At 45.1% G+C, this 13526-nt stretch overlaps 1 protein-coding gene across 1 annotated transcript; it reads right to left on the bottom strand.

Moving 5' to 3' along the window:
• Nucleotides 1-2778: 2778 nt before the first annotated feature.
• fzd9a (frizzled class receptor 9a) lies at nucleotides 2779-10936 on the bottom strand. Its single transcript, XM_068010200.1, has one exon. It carries the CDS (start codon nucleotides 10467-10469, stop codon nucleotides 8721-8723), a length of 1749 nt encoding a protein of 582 aa, XP_067866301.1. The 5' UTR covers nucleotides 10470-10936; the 3' UTR covers nucleotides 2779-8720.
• Between the last annotated feature and the right edge of the window lie 2590 nt (nucleotides 10937-13526).

Here is a 13526-nt window from a genome sequence, read left to right as displayed (position 1 = left end):
GCATCTATATTGAAATTAATTTGCCCATTACACACCCATTCTGCAAGTTTATTAATGTGATCTTGTATTTTGTTGCAGTCTTCCTCAGTATTAACTGTAACTCCGAATTTGGATGTTATTTGCAAATTTTGTGATTGTACTTCCGATTCCCGAGTGCACATCGCTTATTCTATTCCTTTAAAAAGCTTCAGTGTGGCCCAAAAAGACAGAATTCAGGTCCTTTAACGTACCTTTCTTTGGCAAGTTGCTGCACTGTCTACAAAAATCCCCTCTGTGGTCCTGTACCCGCTCAGACACCATGAGCAACACTTGATGGCCCATTGGGTCGACAGTGGCTGGCAAAGGATACAGGCCAGTCGGTCCCATCTTCCCTTCCTGGTCATTGCCAGGTTACCTCAGCTAAGCAGGGATGGTAGTGAGGATTTATAACTAACCACAGTGCCCCAGAGCTAGGGAAAGAAAAATAATCAGCCAGGGTTCCCATTCCTGATTGTTGTAAAGTGGTTACTGAGGGAAGCTGTGCATGTGAATGTCAGTTGAGGAGATGACTGGCTCAGAAGTGGTGCTACTCACAGTTGAATGGCCTTACTTACAGTCTAGGCCCACATGTGAAAATACCTCAGGACCAAGGTACTAAAGGGTGGCTGGTGTTCGTGGAGTGTACCCCAGCATGAAACAGCAGGAGTAATACTTTCTCTGATTCATAGTCTCTGTGAATGTGACTGGCTTACTGCGAGTACAAGGTTGTGGAATTTCAGCATGGAAGGGAAATTAAATTGTCACCCATCATACAGGGAACCTTATGGACAACATACTGCAATCTTGATCTAAATGGTTTACATGTTTTCTGCATGGATTTGATATTTTGAAAATCGTGGGTGTTTGGTTTTGCAAATAAGCCCTAGTATTATTTCAGCCCTTACCTGTCCCACTCTACTCTGCAATCTTTTCCAGCCAGACATCCCTTAGCCTCTGATCTTATGACTGCTCTACCGTGCCTCAACTTCACTAGTGGCAGAAACTTTCGCCAATCTGCTCCTGCACTCTAAACTCTTGAAACTCCTACACCTGTCTTCCCATCTTCCAAAGCTTCCTCCAAGCCTTCTCTCTGCCAGTGCTTTTGGTCACAGCCTCTAATATTTCTGAAAACTCCTGCATGGTGCCTAATCATCCCCCCCAATCCCATCAAGTACCTTGTTCACTTTATGGGGTAGTCATTGAATCTTACTGATCCTATTTCACAAGCATAAATTGGGTGCAACAGGGGTAAATTTTTGGGACCAATTTCCTGCCCCCCAAAGATGCCTGAAAGTTTTCTGAGCTCATTGCAGGTTGGCCATTTTTCAGCCATCCAAGGCAACTGCCTATAACAAGCATGGGCCCTTTGCATATACTGATGGAGGGCCTGGTGCCTATTTTAGGACCACACTTAGAGAAACTGGGCCACTCTAAGCCTAATAGGGATCAGCTTTTCCAGGAGTGGCTGTGGTCTAATATGCACTGCCACTGAAAAGGTCGTTTTTTAAAAAAGTTTGATTGCAACTGGGAGAAGTGCTTGCCCAGGTTTCACAACATTCTTCCAACAGCACTTCCAACATTCACCTTTATAAAATGGGCTAGTTAACAGTTGTAGACAGGAAACCACCTCATATACCCTATTCCCCAGTCATGCTCATCTCTCCTGCAGAGTAAAGAGCAGAGGACCTGCCCTTGGGCAGAACATGGCCATGGCACAACACCAGTTGTAGACCAGGCACTGTGTAGCCTGCAGTGCAGCTCCATGTATGCATAATTTAAACAGATAGATAGGAGAATAATAAAAGGTTTAATAGTTTTTTGCAAGTGATTTTTAAACAGTTGATGACGAGGAGGGAATTGGTTAATACTGTGAATTAGAGCCTGGCCCTTCACCTTAAGACCTACGTTCAAATCTAGCCCTAACTGCTGAGAAGAAAAGCCTCCCTGGTTGTAAGGTCCTCTCTATGTGGCTGTGTCTCAATCCAGTTGCTGTGGGCTTGTGGCCCAACCGCAAAACTGTCCCTAGTTTGAACTCATTGTATTAAAATGGCAATTTCACTCAGGAGGGCATAGGATGACTGATGTAGAGATGTCAAATGTCAGATTGACAGTGAATGCTGAGGTTGGAGGAACTTCAATATAGATCTAGTTCTGTGCTGTACCTAACCAGGGAAATGCTTGATGTCCATGTTAAATGCTTTATTCTCACTCCCTCATCATAATGGCGGCATAGTGGCGCAGTGGTTAGCATCACAGCTCCAGGGACCCGGGTTCAATTCTGGGTACTGCCTGTGTGGAGTTTGCAAGTTCTCCCTGTGACTGTGTGGGTTTTCGCCGGGTGCTCTGGTTTCCTCCCACCGCCAAAGACTTGCAGGTGTTAGGTAAATTGCCCCTAGTGGTGGTAGGGAATATGGGATTACTGTAGGGTTAGTATAAATGGGTGGTTCATGGTTGGCACAGACTCGGTGGGCCGAAGGGCCTGTTTCAGTGCTGTATCTCTAAATAAATAAATGAACACAACATTCATACAATATCTTTATTTCTAAATATATTGGGAAGGTTTCCTCTGTAAAAAAAAAATTCCCAATGGCGAAACCTGTTCTGTAGAAGCGGAACATCTTCAGAGTGATGGATTTTCTGAAATAAATATTTACCCGCAGTGCTGTCTTTTCTCATCTCAGCTGCAGTGAATCCCATTTTTTTAAACCCCCCCCTTGCTTGGGGTCAGAAAGTGTGATGCAGAAATAAAAGTGGACACGGTTTACAAAAAAAGAACCCAAAAATATATATTTGCATTTAAACTATCATGAACATATACAAAAATGATATTCTATTGTTTGTCTTACCATAAATTAATAAATCTACAATCATTGAGTAGACAAAGTGAAGTGAATTACAGGCAATACAATCCATTTGCACAGCCTCCTGTACAGGGCCCAGCTATGACAGATAATGATCACGGGAAGGGAAACGGAGGAGGATACACTTGTTACGATGGCTATTGTCACAAACCAACATTCAATCTCATCCATCACTTCAACTTCTTTCCAGTTTCCTTGTCTTCCCTGAATGCTCAGACTCAAGTCGCTTGAGTGAAGTGCTGGAGAGGGGAGGCTGATGCCCGCTATATCCCAGCTCAATATCCAACACTTTCAGGACACAAGGGGAGAAAATTGGAAGGGATGGGGTGGCATTTTTTAAGACTACCTCAGACTCAGGTATTCCTGATTAGGTTCCTACTGGAGTGGGCATCTTATGAGTCAGGAACAAATCCAGGCAGATAGGGCAAAGGAAAAGGGGTGCGAACCTAGCTTGAGTTCTGATCTTTTATTTTCTGTTCATCAAAATTCATTGGATTCCTCAATAACTTCCCAACTAAAAACGGTGAGGGAAAAATGGCTTGCTATTTAAAAACAGGCTGAGAATCAATTTTTCCAAGCACTATACCCCAATATTTTGTTTTAACATATTCAAAAGATGGCAGCTCTGACTATGCAACACTCCCCCAGTACTGCACTGAAGTCTCATTTTGGATTATGTACTTAGGTCCTGGAGTGGGTCTTGAACCCACAAACAACAAGCATGCTAAGAAGTGAGCCAAACTAACACTATTTGGAGATATTCATGGCATAAAACCTTCCTTATCTTAGGGAGTAACTGAAAACAAATAATAAACACTCTACACTTTGGAAAGAATGGAGAACGTTGGTGACAACCTCTCAGACTTGTGTTAAAAATTAATTACTTCATTCTGAAATTACTGCCATTGCTTTCCCATAACTCACACCTCAGTCCCACCCAGGGCAGGCTGCCACTGACAAGATTCCAACATGGTTCCATTTGGAAGTGTCTTACTAGTAAGAAATATGAAAAATGAGCAACTCAATTTTATTAGCCAATTTCCATTCTTCTCATTGGGTTCGGATCCACTGGCACTGGTGGCCTTCCGGTACCTTGTTCAAATGACCATTCTTCACGTGTGAGTCGAAACAATAAAGAGTCACGAGACTATTTGCCCACAGGGAGCATCATAGTAGAGCCCCATCCTATTCTCCCCCGATGTTGAAATGCATGCACTTTCCAGGTGCGACTCCAGCAAGCAGGAGTGGAAACGCTGTTTGATTGATTGCTCCTTAGCCGTGGGGTGCTGAGGGCAATTTTAATATCCTACTCTCACCCTGACTGAGGACAGCTAACCCCAGTACAGACTGATCTGCGCATTATTCACTGAAATAATCATTGAGAAAGTATAGAGAAGCATAAATCTACTGATAATTATAGCCCTCTGTGTCCTCAACGCTGGGTGATTTATTCAGGAATGTCACCTTTTAGGACCATGCCAATTGTGAAACAAAAACAGACTAGTAAACCAAGTGTAGTACTGCTCATGGCACATCAGGATTATCACACCATCTAATGCACAGTGTATTATTCTGCTGCTGCTACAGATAAACTGTATGTAAACTGGCTTGCCCTGTTAAGACCATAAGACTAATTGTTTTACTCTCACCGGGTCAATTCGAGTCTAAATGCTCTTCGGGACATCCTAAGGCTTGATATTAATGACAGGATGTTTTCTTTTACAGAAGAAATTTCTCTGTACATTGCAAATGACTGCCTTTTGTAATGTGTGACATGCAAAGAACAACAAAGAACAAAGAATAGTACAGCACAGGAACAGGCCATTCGGCCCTCCATGCCTGCGCCGATCTTGATGCCTAACTAAACTAAAACATTTTCCAATGTTTATATGCATACACTAGCAAATCTCTGGTGGTGTTGCTCATGCTGTTGTTTAGGGGTCTTATCAACCAAGTGTGATGAAGAAGGTGTGATCAGGAAGGTATTATAGGAGTTGGGTACAGTACTTATACTAGAGAGTGACTGAAGATAAACACACGACTGTAATGGAACTTTTCTCCAAAACTAATGCACAAGTTGCCCAGTCTCTTCTTTTAGTTACTCCCTTAATCTTTTTGCCCTTCAGTCCACCCAATTATAAACCGTAAATCTTAATCTCTCTGTATGTCTCCCTGAGCTGTCCAAATGGGGGAAAAGGGCACAACCCACCTGCCCCTTCTACACGTACGAGAGTGCAGTGAGTGCTGAATCGCCCAAGATCAGCAGCACTCCACAGGGTGTAAATGTGCCCTCCTCACCCATACTATGCTGTGGCACAGTGCACTGGTGCACCCTGTGCTGGCAGGACTCCCCCAGTAATCAGTAATCTGATAGTCACCAGACTACCACCATTGCTGGTGCAGATACCACATGACCATGACAGAAATTGGTCTTATCTCTACAACAGGAGAAGGGCCCACAATATGGTTAATAAAAAAGTGTAATTGATAGTTTTGGGTAGTTTAATTGAACAGTGCTAAAATGTGGGCTGTTTAAAGGAGCATTGCTTATGTGTTGGGCTGTTTCAAGGGGCAGTGATGATGAATTTGTCCATTTAAAAGGGTGGTGTTGATAGCCTGATTAAAGGGGCAGCACTGTCACGGGGTGGGGGGGAGGAGGGCAGTGGATTTCAGATACACTGGGAGCAGAGTCTGAAATAAGTGCCGTGAGGCCTTCAGTGCAAGTCAATGCTAAGGATAGGTTTGGGCTATACCTGATGCCACATTCATCACGTGGTCTCCATTTCCTCTAGAGTAAGATATTAAAACAGAAAAATATTAGTAGTGGCAGAAACAATCAGTGATGCCTACCTCCCCTCCCTCCCCCCCACATCAAAACGCTCTTAACATCTCTTGTAAGAGCTTTACCGGGGAAAGGTTTGAGCTAGCAGCACGACATTCTGCAGCTCACAGTGTGATCCCCACAATAAGATGCACTGACACTCTCAGACAATCAGACCACTCCCCCCTCCCCCAACCACTGCTCGCCTGTGCACCTCACTCCGTTCCCCTTCAGCATGGGGCTGGGGGCAACGGGTCAGTCAATTCAAAATCACCATAAAAAAATTACAACCAACATACAAAGCAGATATACAACTGTAAAAGAAAACACAAGATGCAATGAGATATCTGTACACATACAATAGCAGAAAGGGATGGGAGCTCTCACTCCCATTCCCTTCAAAAGGAATTATATTGCACAATAGGAACCTCGGGGTCAGTGGGGGGGAAGGGGATTAGGGTATAATTTAAGGCTGATAATTCCACCATTCCATTTTCCAAGTAATGACCCCAGCTGAGGAGAGGGCATTGTCCATTATGAGCTGGCACTCACTCCCCTCCCCCCTCAAATCACTGTGAGAGGGCCTGTGTCTTACAGGCCCTGTAGCAAGCTCCCCTGGCATTGGTACCAGCTGATTATCCTCCCAAAAATTGGCCATCCAGCAATTTGGACAAACTGTTACCACATTACAACCATTCATTTCTCATTAACAAGGAGGCCTCACAATAACCCTTTACTGACAACGGATTAAAGAAATTAACTGCTAATATGCTCAGGGACTGGCTACACCCGTGGTTGGGGGAGGGGAGGGGGCTGCGTGGCTGGGTGCACTTTTTCTTAGGAAATTAATAACAACTTATAAAAGTGGACTCCAGGGTGAAATGTGCCAGATGGAGGCCATCTGATTATTGTAGATACCTGCAACCTATGCTTTCCAAAATTATTTCTCTCCAATTTTTCTCTTCCCCCTGGTGCTAGGGCATGACTCCATGGAGATGTGTCACCCTCTTTCAGCTTGCACTAGTGGCCACATGTAAGGCTGGACAGCAAGGAATGGCAAGATATTTGATTGTGAAGGGCATTGCGACTGAACCTGAGTGTGCCCTCAGCCGACGACACCCACATTTTTCAGTATGGGTGACTCGATAGCAATCAGCAACCAGATTACTACCAGTTTTACCTTGCCTAACCCAGGCAGCTGAGACCCAATTGTACTACATAGCTCTCACTCTGGCTGAGATCAGTTAAGTCAACTCAGACAAGGGATCAAACTGGGAACAACACCCAGCCCTGCACCCCACCCCCCTCCCAGTCTGGATGGCTCAGTACAGAGACACAATTAATGGAATTGAGGGAACATCAGGACGATTCCCAGATTGAGGTGGTTGTGGGCGGGGGGGGGGGGGGGGGGGGAAGCTGGAGGAAATGCAGACAGTGCAAGACATAATCCAAGGCAGAAAAATTTGAGGGAACACATCCACCTTCATCACTCACCATGCCGCCCCCACTAGTACTATTGTACTTTCCCACTGTGCTACTGGGAAATGAGCTTACGAGAAACTTCAATAAAAGAATCAATAGACAGGGGACTTTCAGTAGTTACAGGACCATGCTGATATAGAGTCTGCATCACTCTTATTATCTACACTCTGCAGAAACAATTTAACAGATCTTTTATTAACCTATAGTTATATCATGGATACCTAGGGTCAGTATTGTTTCCACGATACTTGAAGATTAATTTTATCTCCCTCACCTGATAGGGTTAAATATTTTTTTAAAAACGTATTATGGGGCAGAAACTGAGAAATAAAAAGTCCCTTGTGCTGAAATGCAGATTACAAGTTAGAAATGTTTTTGTTGGAAGAATGAAGTGTTTATATGGAAAGTATTAAATGTAAGGGAAAGAAACATTTTAAAACTGGATATTTTACATGGGTGTGAGTGTCGACTGGCCTGGAGAATTAAATAAGCCCCAGGAAGAAAAATCAGACGGTTCTCAGATTAGTTTAAGATTTTATTTTAGAGAACTTTCTGTCGGCCTCTCCTGAAGGAATTAACTGACCCTGTGGTATTTTCTACAGGTACTGATGGCTAGAGTGAGCCCCCACCAGTCCACTGGACAAATGGTCATTCATCATGACTGATCCCCCTGACAGTGAGTTTCAGCGAGTTACTGAAACACAAAGGGGACACCACATCTGCCCTTACACAACAGTTGCACTTCCAGCAGCAGTTGCTGGATAACAGTGGATAACACCGACTGCTGGGTGCTGAGGCCAACTGTAAGTCCTCACTCAACCCACTGCCTCTGACTGACAGCACGGATCAGGAATTAACCCTGGGACCTCCTGCTTCTCACTGCTTGAAACTGCCATTTATTCAAAGAGAATTGTGTGGCAAAACATCAGAGATCTTTTTTAAATAATTAAGTATCTTTGGGAATGACTGAGAAATTATCGTAAAAATGTATTTTAGGATTAAAAAAACATTTAAAACATTATCAATATTTAGCATTTTTCATTACACGCTTTGATACTGTACACCCCCGCAATTCAACTATAAAGTTTTGAAAATGAGACAGTTCCAAGCTGCATGACTGCAAAGAGAGATTGATAACATTTTCCCTTCTACAGGCTTGGCATGGTGACATTCAGAAGCACTCAGCACTAAAGAAAAAAATTTCCAGTTTCAGCTCAAAATTAATCAAAACTCTTCCACCCGTCTGATCTGAGCGGTGGATGCCTCACTCTTGGTGATATTAGGAAGCCATCCACCCTCTGAAAGACTGCTATCCCCCAGTATTCTACACGCCAACAGGTCTTAGAATGGGAATTATCGTCAACCTTTACATGGATTTTACAGGAATTCCTAAACAAATCCTTTAGGTTAAGAGACATCAGTAATGTGACTATTAGAACTAGTAAATCACGTGGCCAAGGGGCTGGTCCCTGAGCCGTATACTGGGTAGTGGACTCACACTGGACGACTGTTCTGCTGGCATTTTTACCTGGTATTTGTTACACATGGGTTGGATTGTCCAGGTAAGGGTCCGTTTTGCTCATGTGGACCATGACAGAAGGTGCCTTGTAATGGCAATGGCTGGCAGAGCAGTTGACTCCACTGCAGGGCTTCCCTCGAGTCCTCACTGACAGCTTTCTGCTGCACAAGCTCTGCCAAGTCTGGAGGGTCTTGGAGCTCCAGACCCATATCCCACTGGTGATCCCCACCACCAAGGACATGAAGATCTTCAGCATGAAGACAGCTACCGTTGGCACTGAGACGTCCAAAGTGCAGTCCAGAATCCTTCTCCCTGGATAGGCCAGGCAAGGCTGCTCAGAGGCTAGCACCTTCCAATAATCCATGTTCAACCTTTCGTAGAAATAGCAGACGATGACACATGTGGCTGGGACAGTGTAAAGTATGGAGAAGACTCCAATCTTCACCATCAACTTCTCCAACTTCTCCGTATTGGTGCCCCCAGTCTTCATGATCCTGCGGATGTGAAAGAGAGCCACGAACCCGGTTAGAATGAAGGAAGTCCCTATCACCAAGTAACAGGACAGAGGGATGAGCACAAAGCCAGTTAGAGCATTGACGTCCATACTGCCCACGTAGCACAGACCCGTCAACTCATCACCCGCCACCTTCCTCATAGTCAGTATAATGATGGTCTTCATGGCTGGAACACCCCACGCAGCCATATGGAAATAGCTGCTATGAGCTTCAATGGCCTCATGGCCCCATTTCTTGCCTGCAGCCAAGAACCAGGTTAAAGTCAAGATGACCCACCACAGGGAGCTGGCCATACCAAAGTAATACAGGATGAGGAAGACGATGGTGCAGCCTGTGCTCTCCAGCCCCTCCTGGATGACATATAGCTCTCCATTCTCCCGGTCGCACGCAATATTTTCAGCCCCGGCTACCGAGCGAATGATGAAAGCCACCGAGTAGACATTGTAACACATGGACAGGAAGATGATGGGTCTCTCAGGATACTGGAAGCGGTGAGGATCCAGCAGGAATGTTAGCACGGTGAATGCAGTGGAAATGAAGCAAAGTGTGGACCAGACAGCCATCCAGATGAAGGCAAAGTCTTTATCCCCCTTGGACCAGTAGACATCCACCCCTGGAGAGCATTTGGGGGCACAGGTCAGACTCTTCTCTACGTACTGGAACTTGTCAGGATTGTCACAGGAGCCAAGTGGCCCTTGGTTCCTGCCATCTGCACTCCCGGGCAGCCTGGCTCTGGGTGCCACGGGCAGCATACCTTGTCCCTTTTGCGGCTCACCAGTAGCATTCTCGGGCGCTTCCATGCACAATGCGTTGGGGTCGTTCCTGGTGGGGAGCTTGCTGCAATCCAAAGACTCCGGCCATCCAAAATTGAACTGAGCCATGATGGGGGCGCAGCGCTGGCGCGCTTGCTCACACATGGGTCTGCAGGCTGGGATGGAGGTGGAAACTTGGTCAGTGCACATGGGGGCATAGAGGGAGCAGAGGAAGAGCCTGAGGTGGACATGACAGCCATACTCGACCAAAGGGGCGAACTCGTGCAGCTTGATTGCAGCTTCCCGCTGGTTCTGGTGGCCCATGTAGTTGGGCATTCTGGTCATGTTGTAGCCAATTCCCAGACACATAGGGATTTCGATCGGCTCGCATTTGGCTTCTCTGCCTCTCTCGTGGTCGATTGAGCCGATGCCCCAGCAACTCCCGAGCAATAGAGATTGGGAGAGGAGCGCGATGAACAGCCCGTGGAGAAACCGCTCCATTCTACAGCACCTTTCAGAGAGTTAGTTGCGTGAATGTTGCCTGATGCCTCACATCGACATATCCTTAGGATCAGAATGCAGAGAAGCCAAGGTGCGGAACTGCTGCGAACGGGACTGCAAGCTTCAAATCAGCGGCCCGTTTAAATACTTCCGCCGACTCATTCAATCCTTCGAAGTGAGGCGGTTGTCAAACTTTCCAGTGAGCGTTTCCAGCACAAGCCCCAGCGCTTGCAGTGTTGTTTCGAAGCTGCAAGTGCGCTCGCAAAACAGGGGCTCGGATCCAAATCCTCAATGAAATGAAATGATTTTGTTTTTCGCAAACAACAGGAGAGAGTTCTCCAAATGCTGGCCAGCTCTGCACTTCACACTGTCTCTCCACTCTTTGTTGAAAGCAGCAGATGCTGGCGCCAGCTCTGGCTCGGGAGTCCCGGGGAGATTGATGGGCAGGAGTGAGGGGGGGTGGGTGAAGGTGACAAGGGGCGGGGGGACAGAGCTGATACACAGCCCGCTCCACGGTGTCTGCTGCCCAAGCTGCAGAAACTGAACCTGGCAACAGCTCCAGTCCCGGGGCGACATGAGGGCGGGGCTAAGCACCGCGGGCCCCGCCCCTGACCACCTCCCATTGGCTCCTGCAACCCCCTCGCGCCGCTCTTACCACACATTCATCGGCTGCCACTCCTGCCACTCAAGCACGAAGTGGGCGGCCTGTCAGTCAAATTCTGAGCCGACACCGATTGCAAAACCGAGTGGAGTCTTTTCTCAATTGGTGTCACCCCCTACTGACCGAGTGAGTTGAGCCTCTCCCTTTTATTCTGAATGTACATATAAATTCAGCAAAAATTAAGTGTTTGCAAATCTTTGAATAATGCAATAATAATTATAATATTAATTATAATAAGGCATCCAAAAAGTTGCCAATGTGCAACATGCTTGTGCAATTCTCACCTTGAAACGTTCCTTGCTCATGAAAAATGCCGACGTTTTAAATTCAATCTTGTTTTCTCGAAGGTCTGTCGCTGTTCTGCAGAATGCAACATTTATTACAGCGGATTTCTCACCCATTTCAAAATTCTGTACAATATTTCGCTGGTGATTAAAATAATTCTGCTCTCTCTCTCAGCGACAAGTTTAAGTGCTGAGGGAGAGTTGATTTTCAAGCCACTTGTCTGTAGGTTAGATGCAAAGTGTTGAGACTGTTAAAGTCATATTTTTACCCAGAAACTGAGTTTCTTTTAAACGCCTTAAGCCAAGTCTCCGGCAAGTTATACAGTCAAGGAGCTGTAGGGTAGAACGAACACGTACAGTTTGAAATGTTTAGCCAAAGTATTCACTTAATCCACAAAAAAATCAGATTAAAAGAAGCAATGAATATAATTTCCCCAAACTATTCCACAATAATCTTGTTCGTTTGAAAATGACGAGAGACAAACATTTGACGTTTTATTGTTACTAAACTTGAAGCTGCTTTAAGAAAGAATTTAAACGTTAAAATAAAACTCGAAGAATGTTCGATTTTTGTGCGATGTTTTTCTTTAATCCTATCCCTCGACACCAGCAATAGTACAAACATTACAAATATACGCCCTCTACAACGCTGTATCCCCGTACCTCCCCTTTACTGTCCTCTCGGTGTTTAAAATGTTGCCAACAAACAAAAACTTTTCCTCTCTGCAGACGTTAACAGGGCCGCTATTTCTAGCACTTTCTGTTTTTATTTTAGATTTTCACCACTTGCCGTTTTCCTGTTTCCATACAGTTGTGCGATTATTTAAGGTTTCCCCATAATCTGGTGTTATTTTTACATTTCAGTCCCACTGCACACTTTATTTGCAAACACAGTGCTGTTTGTGCTGCTGTTGCTGTGGCCCCCGAAGCTGCTTCTTTTAAAAAAAATGTCAATTCTGTCAGAATGGATCAGTCTCTTTAATTCTCTTTTGAATCCCTGTCATTGAGGAGACCGTCCTTAAAGAAGCTGTGAATGCCATTAGCTCGCTTTCCAAAAAGTCTTTTCACCTCTGCGAAGGGCACAAGAGCCGATTCGAGGCAATAACAAAAAAGGATGGAACCCCGGGGAGAGAGTGAGAGGAAGGAGCTGGGATTTGGGGCATATCTTTGCACGGTTGCATTTGTCACTCTCTCTCTTTCAAAGTGCTTCTGTTCTCAGCCTCATTGGCGCCTTTCATTCAAACAATGCTCTGCCCTTTTTGAGTTGAAAGTAGGAATATTGAAAGTAAAAGGAGTTCTCTATCAGCCTTATTCCCTCAGTCTTTCCATCACTTGTCTCTGTCTAGCTTGTTTGCCTGTCTGTCTATTTATCCATTCATCTATCTATCCATGTGACTCCTATCTATCTATCTATCTATCTATCTATCTATCTATCATTGTTTCGCTGCATGTTATTTCTCACGTTGTCTGTCTCTATAAGTGCAATTTTCTATATTCATGTCTCTAACACAGAAATCACTTTCTGTCTCTGTGCTGGCCCATTTTTTTCTGGACTGTCTGTATAAACACACATATTCACGCACGTACATACATGTCTATATGTCTGCACACAGTATGTGTACATACATGCACACATACATGGGTGTACACAGATACATGCGATTCATGATGGGTCCCAGTGATCAAGATACGCAGAACTGGAGAAAGGAGCATAATGGGAGATTTCCTGCGTCTGTACTCCTGCAACTTGCGGACTCCTCGCCCATGATTTCAGTCCGTTCATTTTAGTGGTAAACTTGCCCTAATGACCGGAGAGATGAGGGGAAAGTTGCCAATTTGCTGCTCCCAACGGTGGGGGCTACAGTCCTGTCCACCGGATTGTCCATTTCTGTGAGTGTGCCTCCCACTGGGAACACCAGGTCAGTACATTCCCCTACAACCCAAGCGAATAAAACATTGTCTGGAATGAATAATACAAACGGAAGCAGGTTATTTGACCATAAGTGTAGCACTAGGAATTGTAAGTGTAAAATGAACAGTGATCAGAAGGATTGGGTTCACTCTCAGATTAATGAAATGCATGGTGAAAGGCTGGGAGCCACTTTTTGCTGC

The sequence above is a fragment of the Heterodontus francisci genome, chromosome 30 (genome assembly GCF_036365525.1).
Source record: "Heterodontus francisci isolate sHetFra1 chromosome 30, sHetFra1.hap1, whole genome shotgun sequence".
Taxonomy (NCBI): domain Eukaryota; kingdom Metazoa; phylum Chordata; class Chondrichthyes; order Heterodontiformes; family Heterodontidae; genus Heterodontus; species Heterodontus francisci.
The sequence above is the reverse complement of the archived record's forward strand: the minus strand, read 5'-3'. Positions and strand labels throughout refer to the sequence as shown.

Bases quoted from the DNA above. Each gene is read 5' to 3' on its own strand.
- fzd9a (XM_068010200.1), bottom strand. From the start codon at position 10,469: ATGGAGCGGTTTCTCCACGGGCTGTTCATCGCGCTCCTCTCCCAATCT.